Raw genomic sequence first — 25,580 nt, forward strand, 5'->3', positions numbered from 1 at the left:
TGAATAAAAATTTTAGACTTTAAAGCATGATTCGTCTTACTGATCCGTACTAGTGTATCAACCAGCTATCGGTACAGTACATACATAAGAGCGTACTGATATATCACCTGTACTAGTCCCTTGTCAAACTGGTATATACTGCCTGTACCGAGCGGTATACTGCGTATGACAAACCTTGCTTTGGAATGGATCGAAGAAAAAGTAGTTAACACCCAACAAGCTAGGGAAATTTCATCTTTTAAGAGAACTTATTCATTCCATAAAAGAAATCAACTGCCTCCCATATCTGAATGATCTCTTTGCACTTCTCACATTAAGTTGGACTCATTAGAAGCCCCAAAAATAATGGCTGTAAAATTTTTTGCACAGGTGCAGATATTTGTTGGCTCCCTGGACTTGGAAATACTAATAGCAAGCCAAATTCAGATTATCCCAACCATGCCCTAAGTGTTAACCAGTAGGGGCTAATTTGGGACATATTATGACATAGAATGGTGAGCTGTTGTCTAAGATGGACATAAAATAATATCAGACTGTATCTTTGTAGATTTTCCAACTTTTAATTGATTGCAAGAGAGAATAGCACAAATTAGACTTGGATATAATCACATTTTATCAGTTTAAAGATGCTTTATATAATGACATATATAAATAAAGTACCTCAAAACTTTGAAACACAACCTGAATTGGCTCAGACTCTAAACCAGACTTGTCTCCATTAACTATCTCAACTCGAATCCAAGTATAAGTTTATCATTGTATATTAATATATAGGGAAAACAATTTTAAGTACCAAGAAGTTATGTAATAATGATATTTTTTATTATATAAGTCAACAACAATAATAATAAAAATCAAGGAATGCAATTTCAGGTGCTAGACCCATGCCATGGCCAGACTGGTACAGGTCCGACTTGGCAGTACCCAGTGCTGAGGGTTTGATCATGTTTCCGAGTCTCTGACTATATTGATGCAAAACAAATTATTCTGCATGCTGAACACTCAACATAGTGGGATAAATTATGAGCTAAAGAAACGGATAGGACAATGGATGAAGGTAATTTGAATTTTTACTGTAGGATGATGGAAGAGCCTGCTTTTTATGAGGAGTTCGGCTTGGTCAATCTTTTGGTGCTAAGGGAAGAATGCTTGAAGGAGTTTCAGTTTATGGATTCCTACATCACAATCAGACAAAGATTGGTTTGGCAAATTTGAAGTTTCTAAATGATTAGTAAGATGAAGGTGAGGGAATAAGAAGAATAAGCGGTGGAGGAAGAGGAAGGAGGTAGACGGTGGAGGATAAGGAAGAAGAGAAAGAGGGAGTAAGAAGAGGCAATGGAGGAAGTGGAGGAGAAGAGAAGTTTAACAGAGGAAGGCAGCTGGCCATGGGTGGATGGTAGCAGGGATGGTGCTTCATGCATCGAGATGGAAACATGAGCCCTTATTGGATTGGCAGCATGTTCTTTCAAAATTTAAAGATTTTTTTTCAAAAAATTGGACTAGATCTAGGAGCCCCACACCTGGACCAGTCCTGGTGAATTGCAGACTCTGATATAAGTTATGATGACAAGATCATGACAACAGTGAATAATATTAATAGTGCTAAATAGGACAATGATGATGAAGATAGTAGTATTTATGCATATAATATGTGTGCCAATTCTAAATGATTTATTTTATCTTAGTACTAGCTGTCTGTATGCATCTTACATTTGGTTGGACTTCATAATATTTTCAGATCAGTCCCTTGAAATTTCAGGATCATCATCTAAATCTATAACCTTACTGGAATTTTACCTCTTACTGGCTATAATATAAAAAAGGACTAAAATCGGTCACATTACTAATGAAATTGATGCTTATCACTATCTTATAGGCAGTCGCAAGTGAAGGTGGAACTGATGATGCCAAAAGAAGGGGAGATGCATTTGCTCATGCATTCTCGGCTCATTTGGCAAGGTAAATCTGTCACTGTAGGTTCCAAAAAATGGTATTAGAATGTGGTTCGTCTTAACTTTTTATTTATTACTCATTGTGCATGCAATTTAACTGGTTTGATCATGTTTCCCATCGTGTTGATGTAAAGCAAATGATTCTGCATGCTGAACTCTCAACATAGTGGGATTAATTATGAGCTAAATAAAAGGAGAGGACACTGTATAAAGCAAATTTGGATTTTTACTGTAGGTTAATGGAAGAGCCTGCTGCTTATGGGAAGTTAGGCTTAGCCAAACTTTTGGAGCTAAGGGAAGAATGCTTGAGGGAGTTTCAGTTTATGGATGCCTATATCACAATTAAAGAAAGGTTGGTTTGGAAAATTTTAAATCTCTAAATGATTAGTTTGTGCCATTTGTTAACTAGGAATGGGGATCCTCTTTGATCTCTTGAATCATTAAGTAATATGATATTTCTTTCTATTAGAAATTTCATGTAGACAATGTATTGTGATCATATTTCCTTGCCGTTTCATCGACTGGTACAATGTTTGTTATAGAACTTTTTCTAATACAAATCTAACTCGTTACTTGTCTTATGATTGGTGGAATATTTTCTTCCTCTTGGAAATAAATGCTTTAACAATGCCAAGTAATTTCGCCTAGATAACAATTTTGCATTTTAATGTGATAATTTTGATAAGAATTATTGAAATAAATGATGCAAAGTCAGAATTTTACAGACCCATAGTTAAAACTGTCTATATGACAATAAATTTTGCTTTTATAAGGAAAGTAGAAGTTCCCTACTTATGATTCTTACAAGGCTTGTTAATGTAATTTAAGATAATAATATTTTTCATTTTCATCAGCATTTTTGTAGTCCTATTTAATGGTCGATTTGCTTATACACCGTGAGCAAGATATTATGATCTTATATTTTCATGACAGCTTTTATTATCCTAATACACTATATATGTTATTCATTGGCTACTTTCTGTTTAGGATTAAAATATCCAGGTTAAATTATCTGGCTAATTGATTGTCGCCCCATTTTATTATTTGTTGTTAAAGTGTTAGCTATATTGATTAGCAAAGAACAAGAGGGTTATTCTAGCCTACTCTTTATCCCTGTTATTTATTTTAACTCCTTTTACATTACTAGTTTGACCTCTCCTCACATTAGTGTTTGGCAGGTAAAACCAATAACCATTAACCGAACTTTAAGCCTAAACTGAGTGCAGCCTCTGTATTGTGTCGAATGTGTTCTTTGCATTACTTTTTGTATGTAGTATTTTTTAAATTTCCCATTTATAATAAATTTAAGAAAGAATTGGTATATCCTAATGTTCCCTTTGTTACCTCTGGAGCTTGTTCCTAGCAATTTGGGATAAGGCCTTGGCATTGTGATATCTTTTTCCATGAGATTGATGTGATCATTTCTAATATTGAATCGCTCTTTGAATTTTGTACATAACAACTATGCTTGTAGTGCCATGAGTGATTTCGACATATAATACATGTTTATGCTTTGCAACTAAATAGTGATTAGAATCTGATGTGTGGGTATTTGCTTATTCTCCAATGTTATCCAATGTGATACAGGGAAAATGAAGCTTCTCTTGCTGTTTTACCTGACCTTCTTATTGAGCTTGACAGTATGAATGAGGTATACATTGTGACCTTTTTTTTTTGCCATAGATCATGACATTTAGAAACAGAATTGAGTAGAGCACTTGGATAATTGGAGAACTATATTCATTTTCTTTCTGTCATAATTTAAATATCAAATTCATACCGAACTTATGGTAATATCATTTTATCATTGGAGAGGACTTTATGCACTTTCTAACAACTAGAACAATATCCTCATACTTTCTAATTGTTTGAGCACTATGCCTTCATGAAATAAAGCATTATTTAGCTTTGAAATGAGGAATCCGAAGGAAGCTCACTGTCTCGTGTAACAACCAATCTATAAAGAAGAGTTTGACAATTCTTATTTCCTTAATACACATTTCTTTGCTGGCTTGCAAATATGTACTAAGGTTGCTTTGCTTAAGATATATTGTTCATTGACTCATGACTTTGTTCTTGAGTTGTTTGCATGTTGTCAATTGATTTTTATCATAGTGTACGTATGACATTTGTTGTCACATGGACAAGCTAAATTAAAATGGTTGTTTTTTTAGATTAGCTTGATAAAATGGGCTTATAAGCAGGAAGTTTATGATATGAATCTTGGAGATACCTCTGAAGAGTGAAGGTTGTGTGTTGATTGAGGCTTGCTACACAGTATATTTCACTGACAGGTTGTGCACTGATTTGTAGGAAGATAGATTGCTTGCTCTTATCGAAGGTGTTCTTGCTGCAAATATCTTCGATTGGGGATCTCGTGCTTGTGTTGACCTTTATCACAAGGGAACGATTATTGATATATATCGGATGAGCCGCAAAAAGATGCAACGACCATGGCGGGTAAATTACTAGTAATTTACTACCACAACAATTACTTAAACATATGCTTTCCAGATACTGTTGAGCATAGCCAGAGCTGCTTTTTTTTCAGGTGGATGACTTTGATATGTTCAAGGAAAAAATGCTTAGTTCTGGAGACAAGAAATCCCAACCATATAAAAGAGCTTTGTTCTTTGTTGATAACTCAGGTGCTGATGTTGTTCTTGGGATGCTTCCATTAGCTCGAGAACTCCTCCGTCGTGGAACTGAGGTAAGCTCGAGTTGTAGCAAATAGCAAAATAGGTAGCTCTATGTGTTGCAATTTTTTTTTTCCAGTAATACTATCATGTATAAAACATAATGTTTGTCTTGTATGGTTTCCATATGCAATCATCGGTGAGGAAGAAGAACAAATATTTTTATATATGTGCAAAAGAGATGGGACTGGTCGTTTTTTTATTTGTGGAACTAGATTGTTTTAAATGCATGAACTTTCTATATATGGTATGTGTCCACTGAACTTTCATTTTGAAAGAGTTTTTCAACTTTTATGGTGATTTTTCTCTCTTTTTGAAAGATTATTAACCACTTGCCACTCAAATTATTAGCTTGGCATCCAGTGTTTGATGGAAATTCAGACTGGTTCTTATAAAGATCTAAAACCTGCTGAGATTCTTGGAGGTTGCAAAAGTATCGTAGTTATTGACATTATGCTTTAATTCTATTATTTCATCTTATTTTACCCTAAGAAAGGGTGCCATTTGCCAACTCCTCACTTGTGTTTGTGCTTCTTGATGCCATCCTTGTCCATTCTGGGAAAAGAACATTTTGGCAGCAGCCTGTTCTCTTTTTGTTCTTTGTGTATTACTTTCTCTTATTCATCTCTTTTTTGGTTGTCGGTAAGACTGAGGGTTGAAGATGATATGGTTAATGATTTAGTGCTACACATAAAAAACATTAATATGGGACTTCTCTTTGCTGCTTGTTTCAGTCGTTGCTACAAATAATTTGACTTTGTTAAATTTCATATTTTGGAACAGCATAATCATTTAATATTCAGTGCTGCCAACTGGTTTTTGCAGTTCCCACAAATGAACATATTCTGAGTCTCACTTGATTCTATCATTTGAAAATCATTTGCCAACATGGAAAAAAAATTGAAAAAAATGAAAATTGTTCTGTTTAATCTTCCTGTTTTGTAAGACTTAGCAAGCAAAGAAATGCCTTGACAAAGTATTCGTCAACTACATTTGTAAAATATTGTGTGCAGGAAATTGGATGCATCTTTGTTCTTCCACAAATACAAATGTAATCTCTACAAGGATTTTAACTATAAAATATTTGTGCTATAGGCAAAATATTTGCTATATACTAATTTTCTCAGGGATTCATTACTTTAAAGATCTTCAAGTATGTTTCTTCAGAAATTTCTCAAACTTTAAATTGAAAGATCCATTGTGTATTTAATATCCTAACCAGTTCAAGTGCTTTTGACCAAATTAAAACTGCTAGAAGTATATGTTCTTTTAGTATTATTAAAATTTACAAGTAATAAGACAGCATATGATGATATTCCCTCGCTGCAGGTTGTCCTGGTTGCAAATTCGTTGCCTGCTTTAAATGATGTCACAGCTCTTGAACTTCCTGAAATTGTGGCTGAAGCTGCAAAGGTTGGTGTTAACTAAATGAACAGTATTTTGTCTTTTAGTAGCCTTTTCCAGATCAAATTGATTTGTTGTTGAGATCTCCCTCAACTCTTCATCATCTCTCTTATTAAGTTTTAACATGATGGTTTTGTCTAAAACTTTACAGCACTGTGATATAATTAGAAAAGCTGCTGAAGCTGGAGGATTGCTAATGGATGCAATGGTAAGTATACAAGAAGATGGATTGAAAAATCATTCGACCTCAGTTTCCTTGATGGTTGCTGAGAACGGATCTGGGGGCCCTTGCATAGATTTACGGCAGGTCAGCTCAGAGCTTGCTGCTGTTGCAAAAGATGCAGACTTGGTATGGCAATTTAAATTTCCTTTTAAACACACTTTTCCTCAATATATGTTATCTACTACAAATGCTTGTACATCTGAGCTGGCTTTGAATGTGATGCAGATAATCCTGGAGGGAATGGGGCGAGCCATCCATACTAACCTAAATGCTCATTTTAAATGTGACTCACTGAAGGTGAGGGTATTTGATGGAGTCTAGGATAATCAATTTGGATATATTTGAGTGCTTTGTAGTCACTAATCTGTTTTAGGGGACCTGAGAAAAGTATTACATGTCCAACTGAATAGAACCAGTTGACTTTGGTTTGACCATTAGAGGTCATGCCTTTACATAATCTCAATCCAAACTTTTGAATATCCTTTTTCATCATGCCTTTACAAAGTTTTATATGCTAGCAGCCTTTAGACAACTCATAACTGTCATGTTTCAGCTTGCAATGGTGAAGAATCAGAGATTGGCTGAAAAGCTTTTCAATGGAAATATATATGATTGTATCTGTCGGTTTGAGCCTGGTAAAGAACAGCTATGATACAAGAGCATTCAATTCTCAGGCGTTTTGACTTGACACTGGTAAGATGATTATGCCATGCGAGAAGTATCAGATATGATTTATTGGTGCATATTATGTCATATTTTACCATTCTGAATAGGTAGACCAGTAATGGTACTTTAAAGTAGTTAGGGTTTACCCCCCTACTACTGTGACATACATATCTTGTAATTTTTGTTTATTTAATCTTAGATATTTAATCCTAGTGAAACTCCAAACCTGATTAGAGCACCTAATCTTCACCACTAATCTTTTGTTATGACTTTTTTAGAAAGGCCAAGGTTTTCATATGCTTTTTGCATGACACAATCACTTGTCACTGTTCTTTATTCATTATCATCGTGGTGCATCTGCTTTATCCTTTTCCAGTTTGTGATATCTAACATGAGCAACTTGAACCTTTTGCAGGCACAGTTCTGCTTAATCATCCTCATAGAAATTGATAATTATGATGCTGGCAGAAGTATTGTATAGATTAAAAACTTCATCAAGCCCCAGTACCAAAAGCCTGCTGACTCTGTAGCATATCAATGTACAATGGAAAATAAAATTAATGCCTCTTTGAGATTATTCACGATTTTCTCGTTTCTGTATTTCTTATACAGAATATTTTCAGGAAATTTGTCCATTTAGTGCCTCCCTAGATTCTTTTGACAATTGATGGCGTACTATTTAAACGCTCTATCTAATGGTAGAGAAATGGTGTAAGGAATTTTCTGGGTTGAGAGAACCTTTGCATAGGGTGTAGCCAAAGACACTGCATGTTGAAATCATCATTGATGACTCGACTTGATCTAATTAAGGCACTTGTCTATGCTTTCTAACAAGGTTCGTCTTATTGATTCTTATCGATTCATGCCGATATGTCAATCAGTTATCAATATCTATATATTGTATATTGGTATATTAGGGTGATAAAATTATCAAAAATAATTCTAAAAAAATAAAACAAAAAAATTAGATTATGATTTTTAAGTTAAAAATAAATATAAATTTAATATAATTTTAGTAAAATAATTTAAACTAGGAAAGATTAGTAATATATCTTTTTTGGACTTTTAGTAGTAGCTTTATATGTGGTATATTTTGGATCATCTTTTTATTAATATTAAATTATTTATAAAAATAATTAAATTATTAGATTATTTTTAAATAATTTAAATTTTAAGATTCAAATGAATCAAATAATTTATCGATGAATATACTTTCTTCTTTCATTAAAAAGAATCGTAGAGAGTGTTAGATTTGGGTCTTTAATCCTATGTATTTGTATATCAATTTGATATGTTTGTTGGACCCTGAAATTGATCTTATGACATAGTATATTGATATATTGTATATCAGTGATGCATTAATGTGATGATGGTTGTATTCTAAATGTCATGAACCATATATGTCCGAGATGGTTCTTAAGATAATGATGATTGTGACATGTATTGATGTGAAGCATCGAGAATGTCAAGATTTTGTACTTCGATTTGCTATTTTGTTTCATAGGATCGTTTATTGTATTGTTACTTAAAATGGGATAAACTATCATCGTACTGTTGTTAACTGTAAGATTCTCCATAATATGATAGTTGTGAATATGGTGCTTTATGTCTATGTCATGTAGGCTCTGTCTTTAAAATCATCCATTATCTTTTCCTTTCGTGTATAAACTTGATAAGTATCTTACTATGCTTCATGATCTGAATCTTAGGTGACATGTAAAACATTGTTCCTCAATTCATACACCACCCTCAAATTATATAGACAGAGCATTGACTCATGTCATCGCCATCCTCGGTCAATGCACTATTGTCCACGTAACTGCTATGTCCATGATTGAGAATGTATTTCGTCGTCTGATTCGATTTTTTCTATCAATGTGACTGATGTTATTGCCTTTGCTTTTGCATGCTTGGCAAACGATTGTAACGGTTAAGTGCCTCTAGTTCCTCTTGATTAGAGTATTCTTCCTCTTAATCATTCTTAATTAATATCTCAAATTTCATCTAATTCATAATTTTGATGAGTTTAAAACGGTAAAAATGTGAGAACGAGAGAGAGATGAATGAGAAAATGTTTGAAAATTTTAAAGAGTTTGAGAGTAAAATGAGTTGAAAGAAGGAGAAGAAATGGTTTAAAAATTCTTATATATGATTCAAATGATCAAATTGATCATTTAAAATAGGACATTCTTAACCATTGATTAGTGATAGTCGAAATTTGATTTAACTAATACAAGTCAATAATGATCGGAATTCAATCATTACCAAATGGTACAAATCCCGTATTGGTAATGGTACAAATCCCGTATTCAACTATATGAGATTAGGTAATGTGTATCGTTTGATATAGGATAATTCACGTATTGATCTCCTATCAAACCGATATATACCACGAGTGGTATGTTTCAATATGATAACCATACTTTCTAATCGATAGAGTTGAGGTTAATTATGCTAACTATAATGCGATTCATGAGGTGAACGAGGACTTTCTGATGGCTTACCGCCACTCAAATCCCACCTCCAGCCTTACCAACATAAACTGGATTGTGCGCTGAGGTAACTGGATCGTACCACTAAAATCCATGCACCACTATATAGCAACATAGAGCAACAATTCATGCACCACTAAAATCCCACCTCCAGCCTTACCAACATAAACTAGATCTTACGCTGAGGTAACTCGAATGTAAACATTTTAGTATGATTAATGGAATTCAAGAAAATTCATTACTTTGAGGGGAATAAAAAACGGAACAATCTCCGACAATGGTGTAAAAATTTGTATGTGCAAAACAAATGCAACAGTTATACCGTACAATGCCGAGCAATCGATGAGTACGCCCGGAATGTGTAAGCAGGAAAGAAACATAATAGATTAGAATATGTTGGACTTGCATTGTTACATAACAATGTAGTTGTTCAGACATATGGCGATCGTTATGGTACAAGGAATATGACTTTTATGCTAGAACAAGCTTCCATATGTTGCAGTATACGGGGTAACTATACCACTTTTTGCACCTTCTACCTTACCATACACGGCGCCTCCTCCCATACCAGTAAGCAAAAGCAGCAATTGACAGCGCTACAGCAACACCAGCTGTGGCATATCGTGTATATGATAATCTTTCCACAAGAAGCCCACCGTCTGGGGCTGCCTGCTGACTCGCTCTCAAAGCAAATTCAAGCCCTGCGCTTTCAAGTTCATGGGTATCTTTCACTGCCGCTTTGAACCTAACAGCCTTGGCTATCGCTTCATAATCCTCTCTGCTTCCACCCTCAAGGAAAGCCCCAACAATCACACCCTTATTGGTCCAGTAGGCACCGAATCTCCCACTATTAAAATCTCCAAAATGGATGACGCTTCCAACATTGTCACCATAGAACTGCCAAGAAAGTGTGAAAACTCTCGAGTAAAAGAAGGGCAAATAGTCAAGATCACCTGTTGTCTTGGGTGCCATGATGGCCGCAACAGCGTGCCTTGCAGTCTTCCGAGCAGAGTCAACATGCTCGAGGCGGCGGATCTCATTACCAAAGAGTCTGACGGGAAAAGCAGCGACATCGCCAACAGCATAAACAGAGGTGTTGCTTGTCTGCATTCGTCCGTTGACCTTAATCCCACCTTTCTCCAGATGTAGTTGACCTTCAAAAAGACCGGTATTTGGACGGATACCAATACCCACCACAACCATGTCAGCCAGAAGACGGGTACCATCTTTAAGGATCACTGCTTTCACCTGCAAAGAGAAAGATATTTAGCCAGATCAACACCTCACCAAGGACAGATAAGTGTGCAGCCTCTTTGAACAAAGTTCATGAACAAAAATAACCCATAAATCGTCCTGTCAGAAACATCTCTGAATCAAGATCTTACTAAGCAGCATACGGTTATTGTTTAATGGATTTAACAAAATGATTCCTGTATAGCATAACAAAGCCATCTTCAAAATATATGTACCCTACATGACAACAGCCAACTGGAAATATTCCTCCCTTTGACAAACAAGTGCAGCCACAGGTAGATCATCATTTGTTAACCACCCTAAACTGCTTTTAGTGGAAAGGAGTAGAGAGGCCAGTTAAAGAAGTGATTCATTGGACAATAGTAAATCAATGGTACTACTAGTACATCTTTAGAAACAAATCCAGGTCTCTGACGATCGTCCAGAATTGAAACCAGATAAGCACCAAAATAAAATACCACATCTACTAGCATTTTAAATCCCTGGATAAGTATACTAAATTACTAAGTATACTTGATTAAACGAAAAACGGATGTGACGAACACACTAGATATTACCTTTCCCTCCGAGTCATTTTCAAACGATGTCAGGACATTTCCTTTGATAAATTTAACCCCCTTTGACTTATAGTAATTCTCGTAAAACTCGGCAATCTTCGGTGTAAACAGACGAGCCACTGCAAAATAATTGCAGCAATGATCAACAAATGCAGCTTAGTTGTGTCTGATGCACTTAAATGTGATATAGAATGGATCAATACTTACTGCAATGTGCTTCAGGAAAAATCATGGTTACTTTTATTCGATTTGTAGCCAATGCTGCGGCACATTCCATTCCTATGTAACCACCACCAATAACAACAGCATTCCCACCAGTGCATGTTTGCATTACGGCCACAAGCCTATTTGCATCAGCCAAATTGCGCAGATAGCAAACATTTTCAGCATCTGATCCCCTCACTCCAAATTCTTCAAGTTTTAAAGCCTGTAAACAACATATGCATTTCAATTGCAGCTACCAGTTCATGATGTGACTTAATGATTCATGGAATACTATGAAATTATGGAGCAACAAGGGTTCAAAATCCAAATACTGAATATATATTTCAGTACCCGAGCACCTGTTGCAATTATGAGTATCTCGTAACTGATAGTTTCACCAGTTGCAGTGATCAATGTCTTCCTCCTCACATCAGCAGACTTGACTCTGGTTCCAAGAACAAGTTCAATGCCTAGCAGATCAAAACAATAAATTGCATTCAGAAGTTCCCATGATATTAACTAATTAACAGCGGATCTCTTACAAAGTCATTTTAGAGATGTTTGAAGTGTGCACGCAGAAAGAAGTCCACATAGAGATGCATGTTGTAAATTCAGAAAAAGAAAGATCATGTGCATCATACATGGAAAGTTGTAGAAGAAGAAACTGATTAGGATTCCATGTGCCCCCTTTTTATATCAACATAGGTTAGCATGTCTAAGGGCATGATAATAAGTGGATTTAACAACATTTGGGATGCATTGCATATAACACAACATAACAGCAACAAGGGGCTAATTCATTGCAAGACAGGATAAGAAAAAATTTAAGAAGACGTTGGACAACAATATGAGGGCTTTTGAATCAGAGAATGATTGGACCCTGGAGCAAAATTATGGGAGAAGATAGATGTCAATGACCGATGTAGATGACCCCAAATATTTGGGACTTAATGCATCTGGATGTTGGTGCCATACAGGATATGGTACTCATAAACATAAAGCATAAACATGAGAAGTTAATAAATGCTGATCCATAGAATTGTAGGCATGTGTTGTTCTATGTACTGCAACACTAATGCAGGTTGTTGTCTCTAAGCAAGCAAATCGAAATGAAGAAAGCATACCTTCCCAGTTTGTGAAAATTCTTGACAGAATAAAGGAAAGACAGTAAAATCTCTCATAATGATTGGACTTAGAAAAGTAAATAAAAAGAAAAAGCAATTTACCATGCTCCTTATACCATTTTGGTGTCAATCTCTCATCATTAGCACCCACACAAGTATGAAATGAAGGCAGGCGTGCAGGGGCTGCCAATAGCCAAAAATGTACAACGATCACACATATGCAGATAAAAAATAAGGATAAAAATAACTGAATGTATATAACACAATATGAACGCTGAATGCTGACCGGCGGGTAAACATAATAAATAATTGTGATGAGTATTTTTGCTAACTAACCTGCAATATCACTCAAGGGACTCTCTTCTGCTAAGATAAATGTTGATGAGAAAATTACATGTTCATCAATAGGAATAACACTACTACATCCATAACAGGTATTTGAACATGTTAAGCCATTTGAAACACCATCTGATGCCCTTACAAATAGACAGGATGGCGTAGATCTATCACCATTGTTGTGAGTGCCTGCTTGTATGGGTATGTATAGTATGTCTATCCAAGCAATCATCAACCCATCACCAACCCGAAACTTGAAGGCTCGCTAAGTATCATGTAGAAGTTGGAAAAGCAAACAGGTGTCAGAAGGGATGCATAAGCATGAATCAGCCAGGTCAGAACCAACATGATTGAGCTTATCCTGAATGAGGTGCCTGGCTCTGACTCCCCTTCTTTTAAGCATAGACTCCATAAGTAGATGAAAGGATACAAAAGGAGAGAAAGAGAGAAAGGGCAGGAAGCAGTATGTCAAAGATCATGAGAGAAGAATGTAAAGGCAGCTACATATGATTGCATGGCCTCCCCCCGCCGGGATGATAAAGATTTTAAAAGAAACCCTTGGAGCAGTTTGAGATAACACTCGCCGCGTAGGATAACTATCTAGCTTCTTTGTTTTAAATGGATGGAGGTCTGGTCTGACTTGTTAAGTTTAGAAGTACCAGAATAACAGTGATCATCCTCTAGTAATAAATCGGAGCTCCAGAACCAAAAACATGTATTTTTGGGGTGATGAAAGAACAATAAGCACGCTATTTTATGTACAATTCCGATACAATAATATAAGTAGGGAAAGCATGACCGATACCTTCAGGAAGTAAATATCCTTTGCTTAATGCAGGCCTTTCGTAAGGTGCGACCTGTACAAAAGTCGATCAGAATTCGAGTCATAAATTCTACATTGTATTCGAGTCGAATCCAGAAAACAGAGAGTGATCAAACACTCGATAATCAACTGTTAATTATCACATGATGTCGACAGCGTGGAACAAAAGGAGAACAAATTATTTCATTCCTCGAAACCAAAAATTCCAATCCTCAAGCATCAATATCGAGTTGGGGATTCGATAAACCCAAGCAATCCACGTATGAGAGAAAAAGAAATATCATCATCTCGAAGATAACTCGATTTCCACACGAATCCCAAACCAATCCGACGAATGGTCATGCAAAATCCTCGAGAGGGCTAAAATAAGCAATCGATACCGAATCATAAAGAAAAAAAAAAAAAAAAACAAGCACATCAAACGATAACAATCGAATAGGGGAAAATCCAGAAGGAATTGCGGGGGGAGGAGATAGGGGATCGGGGCAACTAGAAGAAGACAGAAGACTGGGGCGATGAGAGACTCACGGTTTCTTCGGAGATGATACAGAGCTCGCCGTGGGCGACTCCCCTGCGCGCGAACTCGAGGGCAGCGTAGCCAGCGGCGACGCCGCCGCCGAGTATCACGTACACGAACGCTCGACCCATCCGGATCTCTCTCCCTCTCTTTCTCTCTCTTTCCCTTTCTCCTGCTCTCTTTTGTGACCGTGGCCTCAGCGGATGGATAGACGGACGGACGGACGGACGTGGGGTGGGTGGAGGGTATTATTTATCTCGTGCCAAGGAAATATTGCGATCCACAGCCACTCCAAAGAAAAAGAAGAATAGCTTGTCGAGATTGCATTCCTTCCCCCCCGCCGTCTGATCGAAAACCAATTGGCAAATACGAAATAAAACCTTCATTTCTCCTTTTTCATTTTTCTCAATTAATGTCCCAAATCAACCTCACATCTTTTTTATTTTATTTTTTTTATAGACATTTTTTTTGTTACAAGCGTCCAATGTTCCAACTTCATCTTCTTTGCTTTTTTTAAACATGATTAGGTTCTATTTGAAACTTCACCCACGATCATAAATATTAATTTGTATTGTATGTTGATTAGATTTATAATATTTGTATGTATGTGACAAAAACATGGAAGTTAATTTTTTTTTTTATACTTTTATTCTCAAAGTAATAATATCCAAAAATATTATTAAAAAATGGATTTTTTTGAGAATTCATATATATATAATATCCACACCTATAAGTCGAAATATTATTTAATAAACATAAAGCATACAATAATTAGATCGCATTTAAATCACCATACCTGGTGTTGGAGCACACGAGAAGCGAGTTACGTCGTGGCTTGAGTCCCATTTTAGCTTATCGTGAGTTAAATCGTACCCAGAGTCTGTCCATGAGGACACTGTTCCATTTCGTTGTAGCAGCTAAACTCTTGAAAATAGAAAACAGATGTTCGCTCTAGAAATCATGCATCTACGTGCATCGAGAATGTTCCACGAAATTGTTTACGACGATGTTATGCGAAGCTTCCGGTGCGAGGAGCAAGAAAAGGATACCCATATGCAGATTGGTACACCCGCATCAAGCCATAAGAACATGCTTTCTTTGAGCAACGCACGAAGGAAAGCATCCGTAGACCAACCTTATTCTTGCATGATCGATGTGGTAACGACGGTAGATTACTGCTTAGCTGATACATCATCATCCGGGCAACGCTACCACATCAAAGAACAGTGAATACTGTTGTTTGAATTGTGTCGAGCTTTCCTCGAGCTTTCATCGTCACGTGAAGAGCTCGTGCCGTCGACGACTTCGGCAGACATGGCTGCTTTCGTTTATTTTTCATGGGCAGGAGTGGTAATATGCCTTTCCCCACCCGAAAATATGTTATTTATTTAGTCTCCCTATGCGACAAGTCCAATAACTCTAAAACCCTGGAGTAAACCACCTTCCAATTTTTTCCCACTTCCTCCTTGCCGGCCCGCTCTTTTGTCGCCCTCGTAGGATCCCTAAACAGACCATCACCTTCATCTCTCGATCGCCATTGGTGGAGGAGGAGATCATCGGTGGAGTCATGGCGACCTCGAGGGACGTCCAAGAAATCGTCTCCAAGCTCTCGTCTGATAAAGCGAAAGCCCGAGAGGTGACCTTTTCCCTACACTGATTCTTTCATTTTTTTCTTGATCGTTTTTTTGTTCTATGATGTTTTTCTCGCCCCAACATTCAGGAAGGGGTGAAACTGTTGAGTAGCTGGTTGGAAGGCGAGAGGGCGGCTGGTTTCTGCAAGCTCCTCGGCCATAACACCGCCAAGATTAAGGCGGATTCAATCCCTCACGGTGAGTTTTAGGGTTATACCGTAACTCTCCATTTCTCGGATCGGAACACAAGGCGAAGCTCTTTATCGTTTGATGTCATTTCTTGAATGCTTTGCGAAAGGGAAAGGATCTGATCTCTATTTCTGTTTTAAGTTATACTAGAATTTTCTGTTTCTTGAATCTGGAAGACATAGTGAGGCGGAGGAACTTGATCCCCGTATGGGTTTAGGTTATACTAGACTTTTGTCTCTTGTATACGTGACGGAAGGGTTTTGATGTTTGTGTCTCTTCAGGGTTATACTAGATATTTCTGTTTCTTGAATTAAAGAGGTGGCGGAAATGGAGGATTTGGTTTTTGTTTCGTTTGTATTAAGTTTATAGTATATGAACGAGAAGGCGCAGCAGAAGCAGAGGGACTGTGTTGTTTTTGGTTATACTAGATTTTTCAGTTTCCTTGAATTGGAAGACAGAAGAAAAGGAAGGATTTGATCTTTGTATCATAATTATTTTCTTGCTTATACTGGCAGCTGAAACATGGCCTTTTCTCATCACGCTGCTCATGAAATGCATCTCGTTGGAGGTCTCTGCAAGCAAGAAACGCCTTCCCAGGTTAATCTTTGTGAAGACTCTGCGAAGTAGCATCCAATGTGCAGAAGATATAAAGCTTTCAGGTATACAAGAATGGTTCCAGATCATTCATCTTCTTTAACGGTCCAGTTATCTTTTGTGAACAGTATGATCAGCTTAGGTGAAGAATAGCATTTTATTTATGTTCCTAAGATTGTGGAGTGATATATTGTACATTCAGTCAAGCATTTGCATAAGGCTTTTTGCTATATTTTATACACAATCTTCTTTCAGTTCTCCTCCCAAACTGTGTAGATTGACTCTCCCTAGACCCTACATTGGGAGTCGTGTAATGGTTACGATCCATATTCCATATTTTAGCTGTCCAGACGTTTTTTTTTTCTATTTGAGATAGTCAATGTCCTAGTCATGGTAATGTTAGTGAGAAATAAGTGGGCATGTTTGAATTTCTTTCTGATCTATCAATTTTCCTTTCTATCTTCTTTGGACATGCTGTGCATCTGTTCTCTCTGCGTGGATTTTGTTCATGTCTGTGTCAATGCATCATGTATATAAAACAAAAATTTTCACTTTATGTATCATATTCACAAGTTTGTATAAATAAGTTGGTCACAAGGAATTATTTATTTATTTATTTATTGTTCCAAATGATTTCTTTGTTGTTTTTCTCGGCATGTATCTTTCACATTTGAGATTTCATTAGATCTGTAGCAATGCCCTTGGCCAGACTGATGTGTCAAATCCAGAGCTGAATCCTGAACAGCCATTTTGGAAGAACAGTTAGACCTTGTAAGCGTTGTGTTTTTTGATTGATTTGCTAGTTTACTAGGTTCGTTGGTTTGCCAAACCTTTTAGGTTCTTTGAACAGAGAGATTGTGCAAATAAAGCACTAAGGACCTGATGCATTATGGTAGCAACCAATGGAAAAAAAATGCTATAGAATACTTGATCACCATAGTTCATGTGGTGGTAGCCACTTCCAAAGTCGGCCCTTGGGCAGTAATATGGCCCGTATTGCATTATGATTTTCAGGTAGAATTGGAGCTTATGGTATTTGAACATGCTAAAATAGAAGTACAATCTAGTGTTTAGAATTAAGTAATGAAGTTCAGGAAGAAAGAAACTGTAGAAAGAATACTTTTTTGTTTGAAGGTGCATATTAGTCTTAATATCAGATCTTGAATATCCAAGGTTCATGTTAATGTTAATTTTAAAAGAAGATTATGAAATTTCTAGAATGACAAACTCCAAGTTTTATAAATCTTTCAATTTAATGAACACCTGTGAGCATTTATTTTACACCCGCCAGGATTTGTACTTTCTTACTATTCCCGGACTTTTTTTTTCCGTTTATGGGCTTTAGTCAAACTGACTGGACCTCTGAGATTGTTGCTGTTTGTCAAATGATATTCCTTGTGAATCAGATGTTCAACTTACATGCATTTCCTTAGTAAAAGGGATAAAAATTCTCTTACATATCCACACAACAATTTCTTTGTTAGTGAGTCAAGGTGATTCATTTAGTCTGATGCATCATTGGCTGTTTAGATTTTTGTTGTTTGACAATAGGGTTTTTATACTTCCCTATGAACATGCATTCTCCAACTATGCTATTATCTGCATCAGTGACTGTACATTTTGGTAAAGGCAGAGTGAAGGCTTTGAGGGGGCAAAGATGTAATCATCATTTATGTATACACAATTTTTTTTGTCAAGATAAGAGAATTAGTTTAGTGATGATCAAATCGATACAAAAGATAATTGTAACTTTGTATTTTGTGACTAGAATTGTGAAACAAGTAAAGCTTTTATTGAACTTTCATATTTCAGATCAATAAATTTTGAAAACCTTTGTTGTGGAGTATCAAACATAAATCTGTTGGAAATATGGGACAGCTATGGATCATTTGGAAGTTTAGCTTTAGTCATAGTTAAATTAGTTGCTGTAATGAGTCTGGGTACTTAGGGAATGGATTAGAGATTGTTTGGGAGTCGTCGGAAAGGGGTCATCTCTGAGTAGAAATTTATGTAAAAGCACAGTGGCCCATGGGTCCACTTGTTAGTGGGAACTTGAGGCTGAGCCTTGGCATCAATGTAAGGTTGCTTCTTCACGACTTGGATGACTAGAGTTTGGGTGATGGAAACTACTGTTTTGCCTCATAAGTGTATGGTTGCGTACATTGACCTCCTTGCCTCAGATATCACATTGGCAAGAGTCCCGGACATTGGAGACACCACCTTTTTTCTCTTTTTGCAGTGTGGCCCACTTGGTCAACATTTATCTTTGTCATTGCATGCCGGTGGAGGTGACTCGTACCAAGCATGTCCTTGTTATTGTCCTGGAACCATGTGGATGCTGGGCATATTTTTCTGGCATACTCAAAATTTGAATTAAATTTTTGCAGGAAGAAATTTTCTTTTGCTTTCTGTCGTTAAAGTGCTATTCAGTCATATATGGGATGTTATAAAGGATATTCCTAGCTTCCAGTCGGAGTACAGCAGCATTCTTCGACATCTTCTAACTGTTAGAGAGTATCGCTATCAAATGAGGAAGCGGGTTTATTCTGGTTTGTGTCTTTTCGATCAGCTCATGCAGCTCTTTACAGCAAAATATCTTGTATGCTAGTGATGCATTTAAGTTTTCTGCAAGCAGGTCTAGTAGTACTATACATCAACAAGTTAGGTACTGTAATAGATATGAATACTAGTCATACCAGTTCCAAGGAGGATGTTTTCTGCAGTATAGTGATTCTTCATGTCCTTTTGGAAAACCCACCTGGTGATTATCCAGATAATATTCGAGAGGATGTTGTGAAGGGATTCATTATGATCTTCTCAAAAATTCGGTAAACAATATCTTCTCAGTTTACGATCTTTGTATTATTTTATTATTCTCCTTTGTCATGGCTCTTTATGTAGTATTATGTGTGATGGTCGGCTTTAAAAATTATTGCCCCTGATTCTCTCCATCCTTTGCAGTATTGTAGATGAGAGCAGGTTTTGCAAATTGTGAAATCTCTTACATCTTTGAAGCTTTGTCAGGAATGAGGGGAAGATTTTACGGAAACTCGTGGAATGCCTGAATACGTACTTGTTAAGAGATGGCCCAAATCTTGGCAATCAGGCCATGGAGATTCATTCTGCTGTACAGGATATCATGTTCAGATGTTGGTTTACTTCTCATGATCAAGGACTAAAGGTTATTTGTTTGAGATATTTTCAGTTATTATTGGTCTTACTTCTGGTATTGTAATAAATTAACTTTAAACCTGGAAAAACTTGCAGAGTTCCTTGATTAATTTTGCAAGAATTCAGCTAAAGCTAATACGGTATCTGGCTGAAGGAACTCAGATAATAGAGCAATTACTTGATGTTATTGTCAAGGAACTTGACCAAGGCATTAATGTTGGTTCGGAAGTTCTTTGGCAAGTCTTATTTATTCTTCTAGTTGGCAATCTTCGGCCTTCTGTTGCTTGCTTATGTTGCAATTAACTTCAGGAACGATATATCTAGAGAGGATAAGCTTGGAACTCTAGGAAGCATCCAGCAATGCCTAATGGAGCTTGCAGCCACTGTTTTCTATCAGGCATTAGTCTCTGATGATTTTTACTAATTGTCATTGTTGAATTGGTTTCAATCATGCCAAAATTTTGCTGTCTGTGACACTTTAGTTTATATGCTTCCAGGCTTGCAAAATTAATAGTAAATCAACATGTGATGTAAAACGGTTGAAAATGGAGCATGCTGCAGTACGTTTAAAAGATGGCCTCATCAAAGGTTCCTGGATCTGGTAACTTATATGCTGATGGCCTAGATGCTTGTTTACCATATTCTTTATTTTATGTATATGTATGTATATACACATACATATCATTTTTTGGGAAGGCAGTGAGATTGTTTCACCTTTCATTTTGAGTTCCTTGAACAATTTGAAGCATCTCTCATCTGCTAGCCTGTGCTATCCAAGACAAATTTGACATTACAATTTACAAATTTGACATTTTGAGTTCCTGGATCTGGTAACTTATATGCTGATGGCCTAGATGCTTGTTTACCATATTCTTTATTTTATGTATATGTATGTATATACACATACATATCATTTTTTGGGAAGGCAGTGAGATTGTTTCACCTTTCATTTTGAGTTCCTTGAACAATTTGAAGCATCTCTCATCTGCTAGCCTGTGCTATCCAAGACAAATTTGACATTACAATTTACAAGTCTCCTGCAATTTAATTAAATCACCGTTGTGCTGTGTGCTAATTATGTGCTGATTCCAACTCTTAGCTGTTTATTCTTTACAACTGTGACATACTGTTCCAACGTCCAAGTGCATGGCATTTAGGTATGTTGCAGGGGCATGTACTTGTGCCCTGTGTAGGTACTTTGCAGACATATTTGTATCATGGTAGCTCGGCAAGACATTGTAAAATTAAGAATAAAGATTAAAGTTTAAAATCTGTTGTTTTTTTCCCTTTTGACCTCCATCTTTAATGCGGTAGTTCATTATTATGCATGATCATATGGACAAAATATAAGTTGCTGCTAAGCATCCAAATTAATTTGCCTAAATTTGGTGCCAATTCTGGTGTCAATTCTGCATTTTTACTTAAAATAACTTGGGTCAAGATAAGTGCATTGGAATACCTGCTTCTTGCGTTAGACTAATTCGATCAAAATATGCTATTTTCTCTTGCAACTTCTGTGCTATGTCTTCTATTTTGTCTAATTCGGATTGCTTCTTTGTAGATAGTTTAATTTCATGATATTGAATCAGACTATCAACTTTACTGTGTTTGATTAATGCTACACCAAATGTTAACATATGCTTGCTTGCTGTGTTCTGATAGGTTATTATTTTGACTGAATTAGTTTCTATCAAGTTTCATATATTGAATGGTGTCATTTATGGCTTACTTTATTTAGCTAGTGTTCAGCGAGGTTCATATACATGAAGTCGATACATACTAATATGAAATTGTCATAGACAAACAGTATCTTCTGGTATAAATTTTGTCTTATGTTACAGGAATGGGGCCTTCGCCTTCTTTATTCATAATTATGGACTTCGACTAGATAAGGCTCTGTTAATCTATTGGTTTGAAGGTGCTGGTGAAAGTTTAAGAAGGTACTCTGATATCTATAATTAAAAATTTTCAGGCACATAAAAGTCTAAAAGGTCTGCTCGCTCACTGACATGTGACTTCATGAAATTGCACTCTTTTTTCTCTATTTTAATAATCAGCGATTCACATAATTTGCCTCAAGTGAATATGTATTATTAGTGCATCTTGAGGTTAAATGTTGTTTTTTAGTGGTTGTTACTTGTTAGTACCTCATTTGGTTACAAGTGAACGCTCATGCTCGTTTTTTGGCTCCCTGTTGGTGTTTAAGTTACTGAGCAATTGCCTTTAATAATGCTAGAGGCTAAATGGCTTGTTCTTTCTATTTTTCAGGATATTGAGTGGTTCAGGTACTCTGCATTCACATGATGCACTTCTTTGGCTTTTACGGTATGCTATGTGATCTTATCAGTTCCACACAGTTATGATTGTTCACCATTTAATGGGTATAAAGGTTCTTATGTATTATTGTAGTAGGCTTCTTAATTTCCAACTATCCATTTTTTTTAATCTTTTCTGCATTTTGTGTTACTATAGCCTGTATCACTTATTATTCCCTAGGAAATCATGACTTCCAGCTTTTCTTTAGTCTTGCCCCTGACACCTTTAACTCGAATTGTCTGAGGTGTCCTTACTTTTCCTTACACTGCCGGGATTAACATTCTTGGTGTCCAATATGCTCTGGTCACAGACAGGACATTATCAAGTCATTCTTTGTTTATTATGTGTTATGCTGTGTCAGCTGGTCAATTACCAAGTCACATAGAAAGTGCATTGGCATAAACCACCATGACAGAATTGATCATCTTTTGCCATCTTTAGACACATCTGAGCCTTTACGTGTTTTTGGTTCTTTGTTCTTTAAAAGGGATGTCATTTAACATAAGTTTTAATCCTTGGGACATGGTAATTGTTCTTGAATGTCAAGAATCATCTTTTGTTTTTCATTTTTTTTGGTTATATCTTGATGTTGAATTATACTTGGTTGGCTTATATGAATTTTATACAGTTTATTTTCGAATTTAACTTTAAAAGCATTTTCAAGGGCATTGCAGGAATTTTCAGCTGTTTTCCCATTCTTCCTTCATGAAGAGCCTTCCAACAGCACATCGTTCACTTCAAATGTGGTTGTCTTTCTTGCATTTTGTCATATTTCTTAGATGTTTCTTTATTCCTTTACTCACCATAGTATGGCACATTTGACACCCATGTGTGGCCCAACTTTTATAGCTGAGTGACATTATATTTGATTATTTACTTAAATTCCAGTGATATAGAGCTCATTTAATATTTATAATAAATAAGCAAATAGCAATACAGCCAAAACCTTCATTTGCCACTCTAGCAAAGCATATAAACGATATTTACATTGCTCCAATCTTGCCTCATGTGAAATCTCCTAGTTTAGTAAACAACATAATCAACATTAAAAAGAACCATAGTAGGCTAAATGGAACATCTGGTTGGATGCATTTATGGAAGATTCCTGTTATTCCTTTTGTGGCTTGTTTTTGCAGAAAACTATTACATTCAAAGCTGCCTACCTCTCAGTATATTGCTGCATTTGGTATTATGGACACCAAGCCTTGTTTGCTGTGTGGTGCTCAATTTGATGAGTTCTCTCATATTTTCTTTTACTGTCAGTTTAGTCGGTCAGTTTTTGATATTTTTCAGCATAAGTTGGATTTAAAATTTGGACTGTTTGGTCAATGGCATACTGGTGATTGGCTTAAAGAAGGGAGTGCCTTGGGTAAACAGGCTAAATGGAACATCCACCTATAGTTTGTGGTATCTGCCAATTCAGATACTCACTTCATATAAGTATTATCCCTGGTCATTCTCGTTTTGGTCAATTTCTTTGCCTTAAATTGCAAAAAATAGTCAAAGATGGCTAGAACTGATCAAACGCAACTCAGTTTGGTTGATTTTAACCAATTACAGTGAAAGAGGGGATGAAAGAAATGAGGGCAGTTGAAATGAGGGAAAGACAAAAAAGAAGCTGGCGACTATGACTATGAAAGAAATGAGGCATTTCTACTCCTGCATTTACTCTTAGCCACCATTGTTGCAATGTCTTTCATCCATTATTTTTTATGATAAACGAGAAAAAAAGGATAAAAATGAAAGGATAGAGAGTAGTTCTTAATCTTCTAAGAAATAAAATTGTTGTTCCAGAGAATGGAGATGCTAGAAGATTGATAATAATCCTATATAACATGTGAACAGTCTTAAAATGAATATTCCGTTTGTGTTTGCATTAGTTTACACGTTACATGCATGGAAGTGTAAATTGCTGGAGGAAATATATGAAGAGGCAATGAACTATCATGAGATATTTGTGAAACCCCATCTCAGGTTTAAGGAACTCGTATTGGTCATGTTATTTTTGTCCAGATAATGTGCATCTACGGATAATCTCTAGCAAGGTTCACAATACCGTACCGTACCGGTATTTCGACCTGGGCTCGGTACCGGTACGGTATGGTGTACCGAGCACTGTAGCATTGCTACAGTGTATTGGTGCATTGTATCACTGCTACAGTGCGGACTGGTACCGGGCGGTCCGCATACCGCTGGCTTGTCGGATCGGTACGTATCACTCGTACCGGGTGGTACGATTCGGTATGGCAGACACTGATCTCTAGAACCCAAAGTAGTTGGGACCAAGGATTGAAATATCGTACTGTACCGGAGTTTCGAGATTCGCTCGGTACGGTACGGTACGGTACTGTATACTGAGCGGTATATTTGGTATACCGCATAGTATATATATATGTAATATACATATATATATATGTAATATACATATATATATATGTAATATACATATATATATATGTAATATACATATATATATATGTAATATACATATATATATATATATATATAAAGAAAAAAAATCTTTTTCGGTGACATCGCCTCTCTTCTCCCTAGGCTAGGCGACATCGCAGAAAAATGTGGCGACGTCGCCTCTATATTTATATATTTATATGTATAAAAGTGAAAAAAAATCTACAACGTTGCCTATATATATATATATATATATATAGAAGTAAAAAAAAAAAAATCTGCGTTGTCGCCTCTCTTCTCCCCACGTGGGGTGACGTCGCAGAAAAACGAGGTGACATCGCCTTTATATATATATATATATATATATATATATATATAAATTAATCCAGGTAAAAAAAAAAATACCGCCCAATATGGGCGTGTATTATTCGAAATTGAAGACCTTGGTTGGGACATTAAGGCTTGTTTTTGTTAATGCATCAAATCATCTCTAGTTAGGTTGTGCAATTTAGTTTAATCATTGACACAAATAGTATATGTTTGAACTATTTGGTTTGTTCCAATCAGATGTAAAGTAATGGACAATCAGAAGGAATTGTTTCATTTTTTGTAGTCATATAAGGTTCCTTATTGGTATGTAGTTGCCAGCTTTTCTTCGTGCTTTGTTCCGAATAAGCTTTCTGTCATGGATTACAGTGTAATTCTCCCAGCATGCTTTGAATATAACTTGTTAATGGTGACTCTTGCTTAGTATAGCTTCATATAGTTCTGCATGGAATTTGTTCAACAGTTACTGAATTAGATCCTTGCAATCACACCATATGCAAATAGAAATCAGATTAATAAAATTGATTTTAGAAAACAAAAGAATTAGTCTGAAGGTGCTAGCTAGTCAAGCTAATAATGATCTTGATTTATGATGCAAGTTAGATCATCTTCAGACCTTTTACATATGTTTGTACTCACTCAATAATTGCTAGCATGTTTGCTGTACCACCCGATATGTGGTACTTACCGTTTCG

General features: G+C 36.2%; 3 protein-coding genes across 7 annotated transcripts in view; 2 read left to right on the forward strand and 1 right to left on the reverse strand.

Annotated features, from left to right (window-relative positions):
* LOC103987356 (pantothenate kinase 2) overlaps nucleotides 1–7,585 on the forward strand; it is a 32,889-nt gene extending 25,304 nt beyond the window's left edge. For both annotated transcript variants that reach the window (XM_009405640.3, XM_009405641.3), the window contains exons 15-24: nucleotides 1,877–1,959; nucleotides 2,188–2,304; nucleotides 3,540–3,603; nucleotides 4,266–4,412; nucleotides 4,504–4,662; nucleotides 5,978–6,061; nucleotides 6,204–6,401; nucleotides 6,501–6,572; nucleotides 6,829–6,968; nucleotides 7,357–7,585. In XM_009405640.3, coding sequence (XP_009403915.2) covers nucleotides 1,877–1,959; nucleotides 2,188–2,304; nucleotides 3,540–3,603; nucleotides 4,266–4,412; nucleotides 4,504–4,662; nucleotides 5,978–6,061; nucleotides 6,204–6,401; nucleotides 6,501–6,572; nucleotides 6,829–6,927 — 1,023 coding nt within the window. In that variant the 3' untranslated portion in view covers nucleotides 6,928–6,968; nucleotides 7,357–7,585. The remainder of the gene's footprint in view (nucleotides 1–1,876; nucleotides 1,960–2,187; nucleotides 2,305–3,539; nucleotides 3,604–4,265; nucleotides 4,413–4,503; nucleotides 4,663–5,977; nucleotides 6,062–6,203; nucleotides 6,402–6,500; nucleotides 6,573–6,828; nucleotides 6,969–7,356) is intronic.
* Nucleotides 7,586–9,793: 2,208 nt separating this feature from the next.
* On the reverse strand, nucleotides 9,794–14,511 carry LOC103987358 (monodehydroascorbate reductase 2, peroxisomal). The gene is made up of 7 exons (XM_009405642.3): nucleotides 14,260–14,511; nucleotides 13,714–13,765; nucleotides 12,675–12,755; nucleotides 11,800–11,918; nucleotides 11,452–11,671; nucleotides 11,245–11,363; nucleotides 9,794–10,681 (listed from the first exon to the last, which is right to left on the reverse strand). Exons 1-7 carry the CDS (start codon nucleotides 14,377–14,379, stop codon nucleotides 9,974–9,976), a joined length of 1,419 nt encoding a protein of 472 aa, XP_009403917.2. The 5' UTR covers nucleotides 14,380–14,511; the 3' UTR covers nucleotides 9,794–9,973.
* A 1,160-nt stretch (nucleotides 14,512–15,671) lies between these two features.
* LOC135676022 (serine/threonine-protein kinase ATM-like) overlaps nucleotides 15,672–25,580 on the forward strand; it is a 63,494-nt gene continuing 53,585 nt past the window's right edge. For 2 of the 4 annotated variants that reach the window (XM_065186774.1, XM_065186772.1), the window contains exons 1-12: nucleotides 15,672–15,884; nucleotides 15,969–16,077; nucleotides 16,584–16,727; nucleotides 19,050–19,211; nucleotides 19,298–19,490; nucleotides 19,678–19,843; nucleotides 19,930–20,069; nucleotides 20,143–20,230; nucleotides 20,331–20,434; nucleotides 21,675–21,773; nucleotides 22,102–22,158; nucleotides 22,814–22,895. In XM_065186774.1, coding sequence (XP_065042846.1) covers nucleotides 15,816–15,884; nucleotides 15,969–16,077; nucleotides 16,584–16,727; nucleotides 19,050–19,211; nucleotides 19,298–19,490; nucleotides 19,678–19,843; nucleotides 19,930–20,069; nucleotides 20,143–20,230; nucleotides 20,331–20,434; nucleotides 21,675–21,773; nucleotides 22,102–22,158; nucleotides 22,814–22,895 — 1,413 coding nt within the window. In that variant the 5' untranslated portion in view covers nucleotides 15,672–15,815. Of the gene's footprint in view, nucleotides 15,885–15,968; nucleotides 16,078–16,583; nucleotides 16,728–19,049; nucleotides 19,212–19,297; nucleotides 19,491–19,677; nucleotides 19,844–19,929; nucleotides 20,070–20,142; nucleotides 20,231–20,330; nucleotides 20,435–21,674; nucleotides 21,774–22,101; nucleotides 22,159–22,813; nucleotides 22,896–25,580 lie in introns of those variants that run through there. The other 2 variants (XM_065186773.1, XM_065186775.1) reach the window with 2 other exon arrangements.

The sequence above is a fragment of the Musa acuminata genome, chromosome BXJ1-6, assembly GCF_036884655.1.
Source record: "Musa acuminata AAA Group cultivar baxijiao chromosome BXJ1-6, Cavendish_Baxijiao_AAA, whole genome shotgun sequence".
In the NCBI taxonomy this organism is placed as follows: domain Eukaryota; kingdom Viridiplantae; phylum Streptophyta; class Magnoliopsida; order Zingiberales; family Musaceae; genus Musa; species Musa acuminata.

Excerpts from the sequence above, each read along its gene's own strand:
- LOC103987358 (XM_009405642.3), bottom strand. The coding sequence starts at position 14,379 with ATGGGTCGAGCGTTCGTGTACGTGATACTCGGCGGCGGCGTCGCCGCT. Across the intron at positions 13,766-14,259 it reads GTATCATCTCCGAAGAAACC|GTCGCACCTTACGAAAGGCC; the intron begins GTGAGTCTCTCA and ends ACTTTTGTACAG. Across the intron at positions 10,682-11,244 it reads AAAATGACTCGGAGGGAAAG|GTGAAAGCAGTGATCCTTAA; the intron begins GTAATATCTAGT and ends TTCTCTTTGCAG.